The sequence below is a fragment of the Mesoplodon densirostris genome, chromosome 18, assembly GCF_025265405.1.
Source record: "Mesoplodon densirostris isolate mMesDen1 chromosome 18, mMesDen1 primary haplotype, whole genome shotgun sequence".
Classification (NCBI taxonomy): domain Eukaryota; kingdom Metazoa; phylum Chordata; class Mammalia; order Artiodactyla; family Ziphiidae; genus Mesoplodon; species Mesoplodon densirostris.
The window spans coordinates 4,589,215-4,610,959 of record NC_082678.1 but is presented as its reverse complement, the minus strand read 5'-3'; the positions used below and the strand labels follow the sequence as shown (position 1 = coordinate 4,610,959).

Genomic DNA, 21,745 nt, shown 5'->3' with positions numbered 1-21,745 from the left:
GGATGTAAATTGTATCCCAATAAGGTTGTTTTAAAAAAAGTAGTTCCTTGATAATCTCAAATGTTTACAGAGTAAAATGAAGTAACACTCTCAGTACAAAGCATTTAATGACCTATCCAATATGCATATCAATCTTTCTAGGAAGAATTGTTTACAATTCTTTTGTCTTCATAGGAAATGCCGGAAAACTGGAGTTAAGGATCAGACTGTTCTGTAGGAACGTTCTTCTTGATCATGGGACCCATCAAAGTGATTCTGCATTTTGGTTGACGTGTATATTAAAACCATGGCCAATAGTGAATCAGGCAAGATTACTGTATATCATCTTTGGACCAGTAGCTCCTCAAGATGGTGAGCATCCATTTCTTAGGGATGTATGTTACAAAATTGGTTCATTACTTTCACTTTAGGAAACATCTTTTTGTACCTGCTTAGTTTCATCATTCCTAATAACTAAACCATGTTTCATGATTTCATAAATGTATATACTACATTAACTTGTACGTAACTTAAGCATCAAGACAGGAATTGTTCTGCTGCGGGCCATTTCCAAATATATTCTCATCATCTCTGATTTACCCAAAATAACTGCGTTTTGGGCTTCCCTGGTGGCACAGTGGTTGAGAGTCTGCCTGCCAATGCAGGGGGACACAGGTTCGTGCCCCGGTCCGGGAAGATCCCACATGCCGCGGAGCGGCTGGGCCCGTGAGCCATGGCCGCTGAGCCTGCGCGTCCGGAGCCTGTGCTCCGCACCGGGAGAGGCCACAACAGTGAGAGGCCCACGTACTGCAAAAAAAATAAAATATAATAAAATAAAATAACTGCATTTCATTTTTATTATATATATTGGCCATGCTGCACAGCTTGTGGATTTTTAGTTCCCTGACCAAGGATCAAACCCAGGCCCACGGCAGTGAAAGCCCAGAGTCCTAACCATTGGGCAACCAAAGAATTCCCTGCATTTCATTTTTAAACATTATTATTATTTTAAAAATATATCTATTTATTTATTTTTGTCTGTGTTGGGTCCTCATTGCTGCACACAAGCTTTCTTTAGTTGCGGTGAGCAGGGGCTACTCTTCCTTGCGGTGTGCAGGCTTCTCATTGCGGTGGCTTCTCTTGTTGCAGAGCACGGGCTCTAGGCACACAGGCTTCAGTAGTTGTGGCACGTGGGCTCAGTAGTTGTGGCTCGCGGGCTCCAGAGCTCAGGCTCCATAGTTGTGGCGCATGGGCTTAGTTGCTCTGAGGCATGGGGGATCTTCCTGGGCCAGGGCTCAAACCCATGTCTCCTGCATTGGCAGGTGGATTCCCAACCACTGCGCCACCAGGGAAGCCCTTTAAACATTATCTTAACTCAAGATTATATTTGCTGCTGTAGGGGACTAATAATGTAAGGGAAGCAATGTGGTAGTCAGAATTGATGTTTTACTTAATTTGGGGTGCATCATATTATTTTTTGCAATTTTTTGGCCTTTCTAATTAAGTTTTGCTTGGATGAATGTTAAAATTAGAATGTATTTAGTTCACACTGCCTTATGTCAGGAGTTAACTAGTTTAAAGTGTGTTGAGTAGCAGCAGGAAGCCAATCTGGGATCAAATTTTGTTTGTGTGTGTAATTCACAAAAAGAATTGGTCATAGGTAAGTAATAAAAAATTGACTGGATTACTCTGTTTTTGTTTTTTTTTTTTTTTGCGGTACACGGGCCTCTCTTACTGCTGTGGCCTCTCCCTCACTGCTGTTGCGGAGCACAGGCTCCGGACACACAGGCTCAGCCAGCCATGGCTCATGGGCCCAGCTGCTCCGCGGCATGTGGGATCTTCCCAGACCGGGGCATGAACCCGTGTCGCCTGCATCGGCAGGCGGACTCTCAACCACTGCACCACCAGGGAAGCCCGGATTACTCTGTTTTGATATAAATGTCTGGAAAATTCTCAAATACAGCATGCTCTCTTTTTGGAAGTCTATCACTAGGTTTTATTTCATTTTAGTAAGATTACATCAATTGTTTATTTTAATTTCTGTTATGGGATAGCATTATCTTTGAACCAGAAACAGTGTTTTGCTTGGTGAAACTACCTTTTCTTTTCCTCATTTAGCTAGTGTTGCTGTGCTTCATCACATCAGTCAGAGACATTAAAATTTATACTGTTATCAGAATTGACCTTTCATTATGAAAGTTAAAATGAAAGTAGCATATATAAGTAATGGATTCCATTATGCACTCCAATTTCCTTTTTAAACAATCTGTGTAGTCTTTATCACAAAGCCAACTATTCTGTCATAGCCTAGCTTTTGTTTCAATTATCATTCAGGACAGGTGGTTTGGCAGAAAATGATAGAAGGACCTGCAGATGAACCCAGTCTGAAAGGTTTGGCTGATGCCATTAAATTACTATATGATACAGGCACCGAAGAATGGACAGCAGATGATGTTATCAGTCTTGTAGATGAACTATCAGGTAAAAAGAATTATTTACCACATACAGTAATAGAAATTTGTTATTGGAATACAGTTATAAAATTGTAAGGACAACTCTATAGGTAACAAAAGAATTGCCTATTGGAAATCACTAAATGCTTTAAAATATTTAAAGTTTGTCTTTATGTTTGAAGAGAATGCATATAATCAACTTACTTTCCTTCCATTTTCCTTGCCAATTTTATAAATATGTATTTATTGCTATTATTTGAAAGCTTTATAATTTAATTAGCTTAATTATTCCCATTTTGAAGTTCTCAGAAACACATCCGAATGTTGGGTAAGATGAAGGCCCTTTCCTGTTGGTACTGGCGAGATGAAACAATGTTTCCCATTCCTGCATAATCCTTTAGATTCTAAAGTTTACAAGATTTCTTTCTTTAGCAGGATTACACCACCTTGTCTGTTGACCTATGTGTAGGAGAAATGCTTTGACTGTATTACTAGTATATTTATGAGAGTCTCTGTGACTTGGCAATAAATAATCCCTGTCCCCGGTTGAATGCTGTAATCGGAAAACTAAAGCATTTTTTCTGAGATTCTCCCTCGGCACTGACTGTATTTCCAATAAAGTAATATAATATTGCATGTATTTAATGATGTTTACTATAGCTATTGTGTAATTTCTCATTAAATAACTGTTCTTTCTTTAATAAAAGTGTTTCCCAGTGAGTGGCTTCTAGAGAATAATGCACGTCTACTAATCCTAAGTGGGAGCAGCGTCTGTTTCACTTTCATGGCTAGTAAAGCTGTCAGTGGACGGGCCATTCAACTGGCAAGGCTGATAGTCTTTTTGGCTTTGGTGAGTATAAAATAAGTTTTTTCTAGCAAATTGTTTAACATTATAGTTGACCTACTAGGGAGCTGCCCTGAAGGAACTGAAATATGTACGAAACATTTTGAAAGAATAAGTATTTAAGTATATATTTTTATATATACTTTATATATATTTTAAATTTTAAAATTTATATAATAAACTATCATATCTGGGATCATTCCTTGTGTTAACCTCTCCCCACTTCATATCTGGATTGTCATTATACAGCTCTGCCAAGTTATATTCTTTTTTTTCCCTTAAATTCCACTTAAAAATAAAGCAACCCTTATGATTTGCTCCAGGATAATCCCTGGGCAGCAGGGAGAGAATGTGTAAGTGAGTGGTGGTAGAAGTGAAACAAGATTAGTAATTGTTGAAGCTAGGGAATGGATACTAGGGGTTCATAATACTACTCTCTTTACTTTTATATAGTTAAAATGTTTTTCAAAATAACAACATTTAAAAATATATTTAATATTCATTCATTTAACACAAATTGAGTGCTTACTGTGGGCCATACCTGTGAGAGATTTTAGGACTGTGGAAATTAATAGAACAAATCCCTGACCAAAAGCTGCTTACAGTCTTCTAAGCAATATCAAATTATATATAAATAAATTCAGTGTGTTAAGTGCAAAAATATGTAAAAAAAGATACAAAGGTATCAGAGAGGAGCCAATAGTGGGTGGGCATAGAGTACAGTGAGGGCTTCCCCAATTCCAGTAGATATAAGTTTTTTAAATGAATAGGAAGTGTTCACCAGACAGAGGGGTTCGATTATTCAGGCACGTACCTGCATGTGTTGCATAGATATCTCATTTATTTGGCTTCCATCACAGATGCCAGCCCAACCAGTGCTTCAAAAGCAATGGAATAATCTTCAGTTGGCTGTTGTGAGGAATAATTGAATGTAATCCATTTTCTACAAAATGGAGACAGGATCTTCAGCAACTCAACTGCTTAAAACATGAATGAAATCTCTGTGGCTCTTTTAAAATGTGAAGAAAGCTACTAAATTAATTGTATTCTAAATATAAATGTTTATTTTAATAAGCAGAGGCCCTCAAAAAAAAAAAAAGGAAAGAGAGAATTGGAACTGCATGACTATATCAGGGAACTATAAGCAGTTCAGTATTATTTCTGAAGGGAAAAATGTGCAGAAGAGGAGGAGATGGTAAGTTTAGATAGGAAGGGAGAGGCTATAGGTAAGGCAGGGCCTGGTAGACCATTCTGCGGAGCTTGAACCACAGGAGCCACACTGCTGACAAGTTTTAGGAAGCAGGGAGACATTGTCAGTTTTACGTTTTTGGAAGGTGACTTTGGCCACACTGTAGTAAAAGGAATGGAGAGGAAACTGCTAGGGGTGGAGAAACCTTCTCCGGAAAGCCTTCTCTGTTTAACATCTCACCTCTGGTCATTAATTTTCTCTAAATGGCCTCAGATTTGTCTTCTCTTTATCTTCATTTACCAGTGGTGTTCTAAGGCCACTGCACGTGTCGGGTAAGTCATCTCCCAAAATAGATTGCAAGCTCTTTGAAATCCAGGACTATGCCACTTATTTCTTTCGTAGTGCCTTGTACAGTGCTTTACACATAATAAGTAGTCAATATATCTTTCTTGTCAGGTTAACATTATTTAGTTACAGTACTATATAGTTTATTTCCATGCTCTATGTTATTTGGCTATGTGAGTTAAATTGACCATTTAAGATATTAGTAAATAAACCTTTTCCCTTTCAGTCAGTTTTACCTATAAACATGTAATTTTCACTTTATCTATCTTTTAAATAATAGAGAAATATTCCCTACTACTCTCAAGATGGAAAGTTGGTGTCACCATAGGGTTCTCTTGCCTGTTGAAATTGTCTGTCTGTCACCCTCATTGGACTCCTTGAAAATAGAGGCCATGTCTTTATAGCTTACCATTGTATCCCCAGCTCTTAGCATGTGCTCAATAAACACTTATTGAATGAATGAGCAGGAGCCTTATTTTTCATGTTTAATAATTGTTTTCAATATTATTTCTTACATTAATAAATAAATATTCTATGATAATTTTTTTTCTATGATAATCTTGGACCAGGCTTTTTTTACTTCACACTTTTCCCCACTAAATTTATACCATTTGAAAGCAAAGAAGTATTAGATATAAGAGCATTTCCCATTTATAGACTCAACATGATGTTATATGTATTAAATTCTGTAAAATTATAAATGGTCATTGTTAATACCATTTTCAAATTCTACAGCTTTCTTCAAATAAAGATTTACCATAATGCTTTGTATGTCTAAATCAGGTATGTGAGAAAGAACTATACTGCATGGATTGGGCAGTTAAAATAATGCAAAAAGTCTGTAAAGTCTTTAGCACTACAGTGGAAAGAAGTAACTTCCTGCGGAGTGTGGCAGATGCATTTGCGTATGTGATAATGGAAATGCTACAATCAGTTATGTCTGGTGAGTATGCATGTAGATGGTGCACAGTTGTGAGTAAAGTGCATTCTAGTCTCCCCTTAAGACATAGATAATTCTGTATAGACTTTTATATCTAAGCTAAAAATAGAAAAATCAGACATTTTTTCCCATGAGATATATTTAGTTCCTGGTTTCATCACTTTTTAAATCTGGTATTAGTTTTAATGGAAAACATAAAGTTTAAGAGTCTGCTCTGAAAGGAACTAATTTCAATTCTGCACAGCAAAAAACTTTAACTTGCTTACTTAACCAACTATCATAATCATCATAATATTCTTTATTTGTATAGTTTACACATACAAATTTTTATAGTTTTATTAGGTGCCCAACATGATAATTAACCCTATTTTACAGATGAGAAAAGTAAGGCTTAGAGAAATTACCTGACTTGCCCAAGGTCATGAAGTTAGAAGCAATAAAGCATGGACCAGCATCTTTTTCTTCTGATTTCTAATTCAGAGCTCTAAATATAATTCCATGATTTCAATGGTTAATGTCTGACTTAGGGAAAATCACTAACTAGTCTTCTGTTACATATTATTAGGGAAATTGGAACATCTTATGTTTCAAATAAATCATATATTTAGAAACTTAACTGTCATTTTCTTTTCCCTACTGTCTATTCCTGTGTATGGCATATAGAAGACCATGATGAAGACGACAGAAGCTTTCTGAATTTTTTCCATCTTGTGCATGCTCAGGCTAACTTCCATAAGGAGGTCCTGTATTTGACCATGAATACTCTCTCTACCTAAATACTCAGAAAGCCTTGCATTTAGAGAATAACTCAGTAAACTAACTATTAGAAGAGTGCTAATTTTCCACACTCAGAGAATAGCACCCATGGGACTTTTTATCACCTAAGTAACCTAAGAATTCAAAAGCTGCATAAAAATTTAGAAGCAACTGCTTATACCATTATTAATATAAAACTTTCAGGCAAACCCAGGAATGTATTAAGATTTCTCTAGAAAACAACCTGTGCTGCTCTAGGTTTTGGTAAACCTAACACCAAGCTAAAATGGAACATTAGTGTTCAAGAATCTGGGGCCAGCCAACCTGTATGTGTGGGTCTTCAAAGCAAGAGAAAATTCTGATGCATAGTTAGAACAGACCCAAATTCACTAAATGGTGTGTATCTGTTCACTTTGCTTAGGTTGTGTAAACATAGCTTAGAATGTTTTGTGAAGATTTGCAGTATGATATTTTGGAATGTGCAGATATAAATCACGTTTTTTTTTTTACCACCTTCTTGGCATATGATTACAAAGAACATTTTATTTGCTTCATGTTTTGCAGATCAAAAACCAAAGGAAGTATGTGTGTGTGTACGTATATATCCATACATATACATATATATGTATGTATATACACATACATGCACACACACATATATTTCCTTCTCTAAGACAATCTAAAAAGTCTATAAATAGAGGAAGGCATATATTGTCTTAATAAAATCAAATCATCTTTTATTCTTTCCTGGGGATTAGAGTAAAATGCTGCAAGTAAGGAGAAATATAAAATGAAAGAAAGTAGCTATTCTGCTCCTAAAGCTTTCCTCCCTATCTTAAAAAATAGGACTTGAAGGAAACTGAAAGCATGGATGGTTCGAGCATCCCATGAGAGAATGGGGTTTATCTTCACTCAAGTAAATGGATTCCAAGAAGCTCCAGGACTATTTCAGTTTGACTAGCTTCTGCCACTGCCACTCTTACTATTAAAATAGAAAAAATAGTGCCTAACAAGCTGAAATAATGCTGGAGCCCTCCTGGATCTCCTATTTTCTTCTCCTTGGGTTTGATCACTTTACTTCTGCTGAAGACACACCCCTTCCCACTGGACTTCTCAGAGGCTGACTTTTTCTTTTCCTAAGCCCTTGACTTAACTCACCTCTGTAGTTGAGGAAGGGAAGAAAAACTAGAAGATATGGAAATTACCCACAGGAGTGGGGTACAAATTGTGGGAAATTCTCAAGTTTGGCAAGAGGGGCTCAAGTTTGGCAAGTGGGGTACAAATTGTGGGAAATTCTCAAGTTTGGCAAAAAGATGATTTTTACTTCCACTAATAACAATCTAATGACACACCTTAATAGGACTGAGAAAGAGTGAAAATTGTGGAGAAGATATGAATTGTGATAACAAGGTTTTACTATATTTTAGTAGCAAAAGGACTTTCCTCTATTTTTGGAGGGTCAGAAATTAACTGTCTTTCTTTGATGGATTATCCAACTGTAATTCCATCAGTGGCAGGAATTTTTTCTCCAGAGTTTAGTATTTACATATTTATGTACAAAATTCTTGCTTTTATCCTGGTTTCATTTTCTTCTTTTCAATCTAAGGATTCACCCACAACTAAATTATAAAGATTAAAAGTTGGCAGATACCAGAATACAAAAATAACACTTTAATTAGCTTTTTCTTTTCCCTCTTTCACCCTTTTTTCCATATGTGCTTTGGAAAGCCTAATCCATTTCTTTGTCAAAACACTGGTGACTCCAAATTGAGAATATTATATTATATGGGGGGAAATAGAAAAATAAAGGAAAGAAGTAAAATTTTTCATATAAATAGTGAATATTTTAAATATTTTACTAAATAAGTGTTAGTTTCATTCCCTTAGAGAAAGAAATTTGGCATTGTGAAATCTCCTTGAAGCTTGAACTATCCAAGTCTCCACACCAGTTATTTTCAGCAGGTTTACAAAAGCAGCATGGTTTAATTTAATACATTGCTTATCTGGATTGTGAATCATATCCCACACTTCAATTGACATGACTGCTGCTGTAAATTTTTTTAAAACTCACCTTATTTCATTATTCTTAATAATTGTGAGATTATTATCTCACCCTCCCCAGAAATTTGGAACATAAGAAAATCTGATTCATTCTTTGGGTACAGTAGATAAATGATATCATCTTGCTACCACTAAAAAAATAAACTGACAAATTCTTCATTCAATTATTAATAGATAAAATAACCTTTGAGACCAAATTAGAAGTTTCCTCAATTTGGCAGTTTTTTGCCGAATACATTTGTCATCAGGAACAAAGTGTGAATCAATTTTTAAGGTGGGAAATTAACTTGCAAGAGTATATATTATCATTAGTATTGATGTTTAAGTGATGGTAGAGGCAGTCATATTGCCACAAAAAAGGGAGCATTTGCAAAGTAAATAGGCTAAAAACACTGGGAGACTGTCCACTTCTAATTCATTCTAGAACAGTCATAAAATAACGATGTAAACTACCAACAGGTCAAATAATTTATCTCACCTGTACGTCTTTCTAAACTAGGAGATTAACCTGGGCTTCTAGCTTTTTTCCCCTTTTGATAGTGATATCCTCAGTCTCTCTTGACCTTGATTTGTAGGATGATGTTTACTTCCACTAGGAGCAAGCTCAACAACACATCATTATATTTATTTTTCCTATTGTTTCTAAATACACACACCACACCACAATAGCACTAATAACAATCTACTGACACTCCTTAGAAACTGAAGTTTATATATTGTGATAAATACTCTATACCTTATGAAACGATAGAATGTGTATCGTTAATACTTTTTTTAGATAATTCCTTCTCATGCCCTGCTGACCCCTCAACTATATCATCTTCATGATGCAGGCAGTACATTACTGTACTTGGGAAGCCATTCAAGCATTCAGGAAGCTCAAGCAGTTGTTTTTCAGGCCCGCTCCCCATAGCATGAACAATAGGCACCTTATTTCACCTTTATCCATCCCTTCACGGCTTAGTTGGTGCTTCCAGTTCTTCTGTTAATAACAAAGATTTTATTGCCAGGATAATTATTCACCTTTGGAGATTAGAGCAAGCATGAGGAATCCATCAAAAAAGTGCAACTGGAAGAACCACCTTATATCAGTAAAAAGCAAACATGAGCCTCTTTGTGTGATGATTCCTCAAGAGTTAACCCCTTTAAGTGAATAGTACTCAATTATGTGATTACAGATTTTCATGTCAATAAATATTGTGAAGGGTAAAAACACAATGCTACCACAAAAACCTCTTTGGTTATTGGACACCTTACTAGCAATGTGACTTCTTTACCAATTCCACTAGCAGGTAGCTCTGAAACCTGTAAGAAATCAGGCAATGGAAATATGCTCCTTGGCTTGTTGAGACATCACTAAGGTAGGAAAGATGACCTGAGAGACAGCTGTATTGGACATTCTTCTCCAGGTTAAAAAAAAACGTGCCGAAGGACTAAGAACACATTTTTTTTTTCATCAAGAAAGCAAATACAACTCCAGAAAATTCCTCAAGTAACTAGACTTACAAACAAAAACTTAGTTTAACCCTTGAAAGGCTTTTAAATTTTAAAAAATTAATAATTGTACATATTCTAAGATCACTGCTTTCTTTTTTTTTTTTTTTTAAGATCACTGCTTTCTTAAAGGTGCACAAAACTGAAAAGTATTGTTATTTTTAAAGAATTGTATTTCTGGTGAACTGTCTTTGATACCTAAATATTTAAAATATTTGCTAATTTTATTTAATTTGTTATTTATTCATATTAATAAAATAAAATTAAAATTGGAAACATTGCTAACTTGTTCAGAGTTTGTCATGATGCAAATCATTGAGCATGTAATTCCTTTAAATTTTTTTGTATTTTTAAAAATTAAATGTTTAAAATTGAAGTAGAGTTGATGTATAATATTATATAAATTACAGGTGTACAATATAGTGATTCACAATTTTTAAAGGTTATACTCCATTTATAGTTATTATAAAATATTTGCTATGTAATTCCTTTAAATTATTTCTTGTGGAAGAACTTATTTTTATTTAAGCTGTTAATTATAGCCCTACCATGATCAAAAAACTAAATGTCTTAATACAAAATAGTGTTTCAATTAGCTATATATTTATGAATATTTTTATGCTTAATATTTTAGTGTATAAATAATTTCATTTACTAGCAACAACTCTTAAATTGAACAATAAATCTATAAGCAGAACAGTATTCTATGCTATTCTGTTATTTAATTCAGAGACCAAACTCCCAAGCAATTAATATTCCGATTGCTGCTAATATACTACAATTGTCATAGTTTGACACCAGTTTCAAAAAACAAAATATGTGATTAAGTATTGTGGATTACCTACAATTTCCCATGACTATAAGATCTTACAGTGTATTTCTATGAACAGAGTTCTTAAATATTTCTAAAAAATGTCTGCCTTAGCAGATTTTTTTTTAGTTTATAATGGAAGTTGTGTCAGTGATTTTTTCTGTTTCCCCCTTTATATATGACTTTGCTTTTATTTTTACTTAAAATAGATGGAAGCAAAACTAACTTAGAAGAGGCCATTCTAGGCTTAGTAAGCATTTGGTCTGTGATAAAGCCAAAGCATGTAATTTACAAAGACAATTTTCCCACTTCAACTATGTTTAAGTCCTTTATTAAGGGACATTCCCATTATTTTTATTTTTTATTTTTTCCCCATTATTTTTTAATAATTTAAAGTTAAAATGATACTGTTAAGGGATTTTGAAGTTTGAACAATGCTAATTTTAAACCTTTTAAAAGAAAAGAAATTTTCCAAAATTTAATAAATCACATCATGCCAAGTTTCAAACTCAAAGTTTGGATTTGATTCCATATAAAGTACCCAAACAATGAGTTTTAGGTGGCTCCAACTTAGTAACATTTATCTTCCCATTATTTAACTGTTTCCCAAAATATATTCTCTTTCTCCTAACATAAAATACATCATTTTTCCACCCAAACCCCTTATTTTTTTAAACCAAGAAAGCAGGTATTAATATAATGATTCTTAGCATTATGCCACATTAATTTTTTTCTAAGTAATCTGCAATTATTTAGAGATGTTTTTACTACATTGATGTGGGCTAAGTACAATCCTCATTTTATAGGACATGATTGCCCTATGACACAGATTTATAAAATTTACACAAAATTTTATAATATTGATACAAAAGTAATTTTTTCAGTGTTTTATTATATTTTAGGATGGCAATACACAAATAGTTTAAATGTGAAATTTAGAACATTTTATCGAAATGAACACAGTAAAACTCTGTTATAAACTGGCATATTGGGACTTCCCTTGTGGTCCAGTGGCTAAGACCCCATGCTTCCAGTGCAGGGGGTCTGGGTTCCCTGGTCGGGGAGCTAGATCCCACGTACCACAACTAAAGATCCTACATGCCGCAACTAAAAGATCCCATATGCAGCAACTAAAAGATTCCGCATGCCGCAACTAAAAAAAAAAAAGAGATCCTGCATGCCGCAACTAAGACCCAATGCAGCCAAAAAAATAAATATTTTAAAAAATAAAAAATAAACTGGCATACTATAGCATGCATATAGGCACAAAGTCATAAAGTTTCTTCCAAAATGTAACTTTATTTTTTAAAACCATAGTATTTCACAAGTAATTGAAAATAAGGGTATCTTTCTGTCTTTATATTGTGCCCAATACCAGTGGTATATATCACTGGTGTATAACTGAAATTGGCTGATTGTTTTCACTGAATTGATTAGTTGTTTCAACTTTGTATGGATACAGACTGAAGAGCCTTGACCTCATAAAAGACTTCAGAGGGAGCTCGGTTAGAGACTATACCACAAAGATCTACACCACCATAATTAACTGTGTAACTTAGATTCCCTCCAAAATACTGACACTTGCCCTGATTACCTAGGTAAGGACATAGAGCTGCTCTCTTGACTTGAAGTACAAAATTTTAGTTTGAAACACAAGTTATACCAAAGAGTTAAGAGGAATGTTTTAGTGGGAAATGTTACGTCTCGGACTCCACAGAAAACAGAAGATCATCCCTGAATGTATTAATGTTCAGAGCCATGCTTCTTGCATTAGTGTATCTGTCAGATTACCCCTTTTTGTTATGTACCACCATGTAGTATTGTATTTGTTAATATTCCCTAAGCAGCTTAGACAAGTGATCACTGATATATGTTTGGGGTAAATAAATATTTTCATTTTCTCCTCACAATGTGGCGGTTGGTACCCAAAAAGAGTTTGAAGTTGAGTTTTCATTATACAGTGTCATTTGGGGAGAGCAGAAAAGCGGACTACTGGTAAACTGTTAAAGAGTTTGTTCCTGGGAATTCTGTTTTCAAAGATGTAGTTTTCATCCTAGAATTATAGAATTTTGAAATGGAAAGAGACATTAACAATTTTCTAGTCCAACCATTACATTTGCCAGAATAAACTGAAGCCCTGAATGTTAAATCACTTATTCAAGGCCACATAATTTGTTGCCTAGACAAGCTCCTAGAACAGTGTTTTTTCTTGGCCAGTATTTTTTATTTTTTTATTTTATTTTTTTGCGGTATGCGGGCCTCTCACTGCTGTGGCCTCTCCCGTTGCGGAGCACAGGCTCCGGATGCGCAGGCCCAGCGGCCATGGCTCACGGGCCCAGCCGCTCCACGGCATATGGGATCCTCCCAGACCGGGGCACGAACCCGTATCCCCTGCATCGGCAGGCGGACTCTCAACCACTGCGCCACCAGGGAGGCCCTTGGCCAGTATTTTAAAATGAAAGTTTTCCATCTAATTTTGACATATACTGCCTCAATTTTCTTTCTTTTTAAAACATGGAAATTGAACACAATGTTATAAATAAAAGCTATTAAGTTAATCTTTCTCCTTGTTTATTTTTAAGCTAGAAATAAAAATCAAATGTAGAACAATCAAGACAGACTTTTCAAAGGAATAGATACCACAGATTTGGGGCCCAAGTCTACTCTGGACCCTCAAATATATGGTTTCTTCAACCCTACTTGGACAGAGAAATATGTTGAAAGTTTTTTGTTTTGTTTTGCTTTTAAGAAAAGGAATATTTGACCATATAAAAAACATTTATTTGAGGGTAAGAGAGAGGTTTTTCCCAAATAACAAGATAAGTGTAGCCATCTTGTTTCAATAATTTATAATTCAGCTATTCAGAAAGAATGAGGACTATATAACTGTTTCTTTCTTTAAATGAGAAGCTGGAGCACAATGGGTATGGAGTGGGGAAGATACGATAAATCTTAAAAACTCAAATGACAACTTCCTTGTAGAGAGCGAGACATGGGAAATCACACAACCCCAGATTGTGCAATCTCTAAAGACAGTGATAAAGTGACTACTTCATAGATGAAGATAGACAACATGCTCTTGGACCTACAAGGGAACCCCCTCGTGTGAGAAAGGAAAGAACATACTTTAGCATAATATGCAGTTGCATTTAGACCTAAGGAAAGGCTATCAAATAAATTTTTGAGCAGTTCTCCATAGTAACTTTAATGAGTCTACATTTCAGCTCTCTGTGTTCTCAACACCTCTGTCTACAGCTCAAACGCATGCAGCAGCTGCCAGCCATGCCCATGAATTCCTGATGTCCCAGCCGAGTGCCTCTGCCTCTGAGCTCAAAAAGCCCCTTGCTTGACAGGGGTTAACTATATCCGGAAGGCTGTGGAAGAGGTCTGCTGGGCAGCAGGACTGCTGTTGATGAGAGGCTTCTTGTTGGACTGGAGTCCAGGAGCTGTGGGAAACCCAGAAACAGCAAGGCTCAGATGGGAATAGCAGCAAAGGTATCAGCTTCCGATACTGGTCATGGACTAAGACAAGAATTAGGAGTTTTTCTCGCCAAACCCCACAGTTGGGAAAGAATTGACATCTCCCGCAAAACCCCACTCCCAAGTAAATTTGATTTGCTATATCATCCTCAAGTTAGAATGAGTCACTAGTTAATTAATTAATGCAATTATGCAAGCATAATTGTAAGCCACCCTGCTGACCTATAAAGATGTTTTTAACCTTTAATTACCAGGAGAAAATGGACAAATTGGAGTTTGAGCACCTAACTTGAAGAAAAAACTAGGAAATATAGTCTCTCCCACCATGCACACCACTCCCAACACATTCTACTTAAAAATCCTTCACATTGTGGGCTTTACTTTTCATTTTTAAAATTGTTACTTTAAATTAGGTCTCAAAGAAAGAAGTTGGCACTTCTTATTCTTTTCAGAGTGGTCTGGGAAATGCTACATCAGTGCACCTGAGAAAAAAATAGGAAAACAAGATCTCTTGTAATTTTGTTTTTGAATCAATACCCGAAATAATGACCAGAAGCAAAAATCCACCGGTGCGTCAGCAAGCAGGATGCTCGGCCAGTCAGCTTCATCCTTCCCCCCTGAGCTGCAGGCTCCACGCCGCCGCTGCGGGCCCCTAGAGCAGATAGATAACGTAGGACAGAATGACCAGACCTATGATGGCAAAGAACATCAGGATGAAAATATCCAGCATTGCGGAGTCCTTGGCCGAGGAGGCCTCTGGGTCCCGGGGAAACGTGAGCTGTGAGCACCAAGGTTGCAGTCAGTGGAGAGAAATGGCTCCCTCTTCCCTCCACTGCTCAGCCCTCCTTTCCCCTCCCCCTCCCAGGGCCTGAGACCAAGGGATGCTGCATCTCCATCAGCAGCTTACTCTCCCCCCTCACCCCACAGCCAACCAATCACAAAGCCCGGGAGCGGGTAACCAAGGAACTGCTCGATTTCGACCAGGCAGAAGTGAAGAGGCTCAATTTCTCCCCAGGAACCCAATCCTACCCCTTTGTATCTAAATGGAGTCTGAATGTTACGGAAGTAGGAAGAGATCTGATCTGTACCCAGGTGCCCAAGGAATGAATCCTCCTGAATGCCTTTCTTCTCCTTTTCCCCTCCCATCATCCTTGGCAAATAAGCTCAGAAAATAGTGGCTGAGAGCTGGGTGGGCCCCCGGCACATTGTAAAGTCACGTTATGGAGGGACATGGATGAAGCTCTCACGTGAGTCTCAGATGACATGTCTGGGGACGGAGCTAACACTTATGGGATTCCTATACTGTGTCACTGCACACGTGGTGTAATTTCAACCTCCCTACAAGTCTTTTATAGATGAGGCTCAGAGATGGTCAGGAACTTGCCTAATGTTTCACTGGAAAGGGCAGAGACCAACATTCAAAACTAGGCCTGTCCACTCCGGAGTCCACGTTCTTCTCTCGCTCCAGACTGGCCCACCCCGTTAGTCTGAAATGCCCCCTCAGCCCCACCTGCACTGCTCAGTTTGCAATGCGTGTTGCTCAGATCCCCCCGATTACAGTGTGAGCCCCGAGGTCTCTCCTCCATTGATTCCTTATCTCTTCGTGGTCATTTCCCACATCCTTGTCCCTCTTATATCCTCCTCAGAACTCGTTGCAGTGTTATACCCAGAGAGGGCACTATAGAACCCTCGGTTAGGCCCATCCCTCTGCAGTAGGTGTCTAGAAATGCAACTCAAGTGACTTCTTTTTAATTGAAGTATAGCTGATTCACTATGTTGTGTTAATTTCTGCTGTACAGCAAAGTGACTCAGTTATACATATATATATTCTTTTTTTTTTTTTTTTTTTTTTCTTGCTGTACACGGGCCTCTCACTGTTGTGGCCTCTCCCGTCGTGGAGCACAGGCTCCGGACGCGCAGGCTCAGCGGCCACGGCTCACGGGCCCAGCCACTCCGTGGCATGTGGGATCCCCCCGGACCGGGGCACAAACCCGTGTCCCCTGCATCGGCAGGCGGACTCTCAACCACTGTGCCACCAGGGAAGCCCACATATATATTCTTTTTCCTATTCTTCAAGTGGCTTCTTCTGAGGGGAAAGGAGAATTGGTGTTTTATAGTTGAAGCTGGTGGCAGGTAGTCAGTTATGTCTTATGTAATTTTTACGCCTTTTGTCTTACTTCCTACTAAATGAAAAAAAAACCAACTCCCTGTGTCACTTCTGAGGCCTAGTGTCCTTGGCTCCACCCCAGCTAGTTCTTTTGAAGGACCCACGATGAGGGCATTAGCAACTCCTTCATCATGCTAAGCCTCAGGAACTTAGGCCATTTCTAGAAGGGGGTCCAGAAACTCCCCGCATGGGTTCCAGCGGGCAGGGAACGGAGCTGTTGGGGAGTGGAGACTTGGCGCTGGTTCCCTCCCAAGCAGACTGTCCCTAAACTCACTCCGGAGGTGACTGAAGCCTCCTGGGGAGAAGAGGCTCCACAGACAACAGGCTGCAGGGCAACGGAGGCAAGATTCGCCAACTCATTCCCCGTCATTGGGGCAACATTCGGCAGCCTGCGCCTTCGGGAGGGGAGCAGGTGTCAGCACTGACTTTAATTATCCTACCCAGTGCCTGCCTCACCACCCCCCACACCGCTGCAGCCTGGCAGCCGCCTCATCCCCGAATTACAAAGGCTTACTCTGGGGAAAGGCCTTTCCTCTCCAGCCTGCTGCTATCCGGAAGCCAGGGAAAGCCTTAATTCTGCGCCCGAGTGGGCAACGCTCCTCTCCACAAAGCCTGACTGGTGGGCCCGCGCTGGGGCTGAAGGATCTGGATTCCTTTTCTACCCCTGTCCCTTCCCCAGCCCTGCAGAAGAGGGGAAGCTGGCTGCCGTGCCAGGTCAGAGGTCAGACCCAGGGCACCTGGAGCAAAGAACGGAGCATGGGAGATACTGCCGGGAGAGGGGCAAAGGGCATGTGGCAAGGTCATGGCGGGAGGCTGGGAGCATCACACTGGGCTCCTAACACCTCCAGTCCTGCCACCAGCTGTGTGACTCCCACCAAACATTTCTGCATTTCTGGGCTTCAGTGAACCTCATCTGTAAGATGGACATCACAGTAGTTACTTCTCTCAGAGCTGGTAATAATGTCAAAGGGAAAAAAATGTGTGTTTAAGATCCATTCATCAGACATCCTGAGCGCTGCTTCGGGTTGCCAGAGCACCTTGTGGATGGCTTCACCCATGTCATCCCACTATAGACTGACCCAGGCCATCTGTCATTTCATTCCTCAAACACGTGCTGAGTTCCTCCTTTGTGTCAGGCAGAGCCAAAACTGCCCCCACCCCCAAGCTGAGCTCATTCATTAATTCAGCAAACATTTGCTGAGCAGCTATGTGCCCAGCCCTGGGCAGGCAGCGGGGTTGGAAAGATGAATTAGCCCCATTACCTGCCCTGACAGCGCACTGGCTAGTGGGGAGACAGGAGCAGAACAAAGGAAGTAAGACAGTTAAGACGAGAATATGGGAGCTCAAAGAAGCTTCTGGGAGTGTCACCAAGCTGGGCAGAGGGATGTAGCCAGGAGCCAGCCGGTGAGGAGTTCTCCACAAGGAGGAAGTAGGTGCCCAGGTCCCTGTCAGAGGAGACACACCACTGCTCCCTTCCTCCTAGGGTGACAGCTTCCAGGCTGGTCATTCTCCCCCTGAAGGGCAACAGAGCTCCCAGGAGGGTGATGGGCCAATGCCCCCCAAGCAGACGGGACACACACACACAGCAGCACCTCAGAGCCAGAGAGACAACCAAGTCTGCAGGTAAAAATTATACTTTTATTTGAGTCACCAGGAGAAAGAGTCACTTGTGGTCCAAGTCAAATGTTCAAAATCATAACAGCCCAGAAAGATTTGATCCCAAGCACAAGCCCACGAGGGAGGGGACCAAAACAGACCAAGGAAAGACAACCACCCCATATAAAAAGATGAACGGACGTCTACACACACACACACACACACACACACACACACACACGGATGAAATGTTTGGACAGAGACAAATTTCACATGGTCATTTCTGTTTCTTTTTAAATACAGGTCTGTGGGGTGGTATTTTTTTTTCCAGCTATTAAAAAAAAAAAAAAAAAAAAAAGGCCCAGAAGTGCATATGTGAGGGGGAAAAGGCAGAAATTAAGCAATAAAGTAATTTTCCCTGGAGGGACATGAGGAAGAAACCAGGAAGCAATACTGAGAGAATTCACTTTTCTCACCATTGGGCTTCTTGCATTTTATTATTGGTCCACTAAAGTTATATTCACATTCTAGCTTTGCTTTCCTGGGATTAGATCAGCTAAAAAAACTGTGAAATGTAAGAAAAGACCAGGACTTGGCCCAGCCCCCAGGTTCTGTGCTCTTCTAGGGATGGATGGTTCTGGAAAGGAATAAGGACTCCCAGCAGCCCCTGGGTCCCTCAGCACCAGTGTGACAGTCCCTCCTCTCTCTGGGGGTGTGTAAGAAATGGTCCCTTATTTTTAGGATGGGAGGACCAGAGGGCTGGCAGCAAGATTCCAGCGGCTGGCTTGCCTTGTTCTGGAAGGAAATTTAAGCCGAGTGAAAAGAGGCTACTTCTTGCTCCCCCAGGTCCTCCTCCCACCCTCTCACCACCCTGCCAACCACAGGTTCTCCAACAGGATGTGTCTCTGACCTTTGGTCCCAGAATCCACATTGTGCTTTGAGATCAAGAGGAAACAAAATGGACCAGCGCCTGCCTCAAGGCTCCCAAAATTGTTCCCTCTCTGCCTCCCTCATCCCCCAAATTGCCCAATGTAAGACACTCCACCTGCCTTCACCTTGTCTCTGGCCAAGGCGGGAAACGGATTGGTCAGGCAGGGGCTCAAGCCTCTGATTCGGGGTAAATATTCCCAAGTCAACTGACAAGCAGTGAGGACTTGATGCTAAATATGCCTGCAGGGCACAAGGATGCAAGATGTCAACCTGTGGGGCCTGAGTCAGCGGACTCGGGGTGAAGATGGGAGGGGGAGACCCAGAAGGGTGACAAGAAAGCCCAGAGATGAATAAAGCCAGGCAAGGGTCGTCACAGCCACCAACGAGCAAGAGAAGGGACTTGGAGATAGCACCACCTTTCCCTTCCTCATCCTGGGTCTGTGCTTTTTCCAGTTTCGTAGACCTGGGACCCTCTCCCTCTGCTTCAAGGAGGCTTTAAGTAGGTGGGGAGCTACCCGGGGCAGGGTGGCGGGGGAGACAATGCGGGTGACACAAGGTCCCCTGGCGGCCCAGAACACAGAGATGGGGGAGAGAATATGCCTGGAGCCACAAAGCCTTCCCCCACTCCTCCCCCACCAAGCGCGCGCGCGCGCACACACACACACACACACACACACACACACTCTCTCTCTCTCTCTCTCACTCTCTCTCTCTCTCACTTCTGCCTGGCACATTGGAAAGGGGGTGGGTGGGCTTCCTCCATTCGGGGACAGAAGGAGGATTTTTCACTCCAAAGAAAACATAAGGAGTTTCTCTCCCCCGGCGTCCTCCCCTCTCACTGTGGGTTTTGAGGAAAATATTGGGGAGGACAGCTCTGCACACACAGCCCGCACCCCGCCCGCTTCTCTCACGCTCACACTCACCCTCGCCTGTCACGGATACCTGCAGACACTCGCTCCTTCCCCCGCAACAAAGTCCTGGAGATACAGAGGGTCCTGTGGTTTCGCACAGTCCACCTGGGGTCCGGCAGGAAGTGGGGACGGGGGAGGCCATGGAAGGCCTGGAGACACCTTGCCAGGAGGCGCGGCGAGAAGCGGCCCAACTAGATCTCGCGAGAGGCTGGGCTGCCCGGGCGAGAGGCCCGAGGCTTCGATGACCCACCCTCCGCAAGGAGGCAAGCCAGGGACGCTGGAGACCGGGGTGGGAGTGTGGGAAAAGGGCCGCAGAGAGAACACCCCGTTCCCCTGCTTCCTGCAGCTGTCCCTAAAGTAAGAAAGGCGAGAACCGGACCCAAGCCGAGCTTCCTGGAGAGCTGCTCGCCCACACCAGGCTCGGGCGGGCAGCAGAGCAAAATCACAGTGTGAAAAGGAACCGTGTCGGGAGGGATGAATGAATCCCAAAGCAGGAACTTCACCCTCCTCTGTTGCCTTTGAGCTGGGGAGAGGGGGGTGAGGGAGCCCCTTGGAGGGCTGGCAGCCCCCATCTTTGAGAAGCAGAGGCAAAGCCCATCTCACTGGTCCCTGCACAACGGCGGCACCCCCGTCCCCATCCCAGGGGCAAGGGCGGTGGGTCCCACACCCGGGAGTGTGTGAAGCAACTCCCGGCCGCCCTGGGAGTCCTGGGGGTCTGGGGCTCACCCCAGCCTGGAATGTTCGGGTGTGTGAGGAGGTGGGCAGGAGGGGCTGAGGGGGCAGAAAAGAGAGAAGGCAGAGGCCTGGGAGCTGACGGGTCGCCCCCCCCCCCCCCCCCGACCAGCGCCACGGGCCTCGGCTTCCCCCAGAGCGGTCCACACCTGTTCCATCCAGAGAGAAAATCAAGAAGTTGATCAAGGGGAAAACCTGCCAGAGGAAGGAGCCGCGAAAGTGGCAGAACAAGGCTTCGGTTGGCAAAAGAAGCTGGAAGGGGGGGAGGATAAACAAGCTGCTGCAGATTTTTAAAAACAGAGACACCAAAGGGTGGACAGGTCACGCCCAGGACGGATGCGATGCTGTGGAATGCACTGAAGACGGATGGGGCGGGCGGCGCCCGGCGGGCTCAGATGGCCTCCACGTAGTTGGCCGGCAGCATCCCCGTGTCGCCGGTGCGCTCCACGGTCCCGTACATCCAGCCGTCGTCGATCTGCTGCACGTTGACGATGGTGTCCCCGTCCTGGAAGGAGACCTCGTCCTCGTCGGCGGCACTGTAGTCGTACACGGCGCGGTACCGCTTCTGCAGGGGTCGGGGCGCGGTTAGTCAGGGGTGTCTAACTCTCTGGGACCCCAGAGCAGAGTGGACCAGGAGCTGGGAGGCACGGAAGGGCTGGGCTCTGCCATGAACTTTCTCACCTCGGTGTCTCATTTTCTGAGAGCAGCCACCTTTTTAATAATGCATCTGGCGTCTACTAAGGGCCAGGCACAAACAGGGACAGAGGTTACAGCAGTTCTCCCCTGTCTCTCGGAACAGGAACGCAGTAATGTCCGATGGACACCATGCCGGGTAGAGGTTAAAAATACGACATGTCCTGTGTTCCATGATCTGCATTTTTTTTTCTTTTGGCCGCCCCGTGTGGCATGCGGGATCTTAGTTCCCCGACTAGAGATCGAACCCGTGCCCCCTGCAGTGGAAGCTCGGCATCTTAACCACTGGACTGCCGGGGAAGTCCCTGTCTGTGTTATTATAAGCACCAGTCTTTCTTCTTTTTTTGAAGCTGTTGATGAATCT

General features: G+C 41.5%; 2 protein-coding genes across 7 annotated transcripts in view; one reads left to right on the top strand and one right to left on the bottom strand.

The window, feature by feature from the left end:
• FBXO47 (F-box protein 47) overlaps window positions 1–14,262 on the top strand; it is a 28,417-nt gene extending 14,155 nt beyond the window's left edge. For 3 of the 5 annotated variants that reach the window (XM_060081328.1, XM_060081327.1, XM_060081324.1), the window contains 6 exons: window positions 175–351; window positions 2,314–2,460; window positions 3,140–3,282; window positions 5,594–5,753; window positions 6,414–6,490; window positions 7,353–8,168. In XM_060081328.1, the coding sequence (XP_059937311.1) occupies window positions 175–351; window positions 2,314–2,460; window positions 3,140–3,282; window positions 5,594–5,753; window positions 6,414–6,490; window positions 7,353–7,397 (749 nt within the window). In that variant the 3' untranslated portion in view covers window positions 7,398–8,168. Of the gene's footprint in view, window positions 1–174; window positions 352–2,313; window positions 2,461–3,139; window positions 3,283–5,593; window positions 5,754–6,413; window positions 6,985–7,352; window positions 8,169–14,127 lie in introns of those variants that run through there. The other 2 variants (XM_060081326.1, XM_060081325.1) reach the window with 2 other exon arrangements.
• Window positions 14,263–18,137: 3,875 nt separating this feature from the next.
• LASP1 (LIM and SH3 protein 1) overlaps window positions 18,138–21,745 on the bottom strand; it is a 40,384-nt gene continuing 36,776 nt past the window's right edge. For both annotated transcript variants that reach the window (XM_060080883.1, XM_060080884.1), the window contains exon 7: window positions 18,138–21,253. In XM_060080883.1, the coding sequence (XP_059936866.1) occupies window positions 21,080–21,253 (174 nt within the window). In that variant the 3' untranslated portion in view covers window positions 18,138–21,079. The remainder of the gene's footprint in view (window positions 21,254–21,745) is intronic.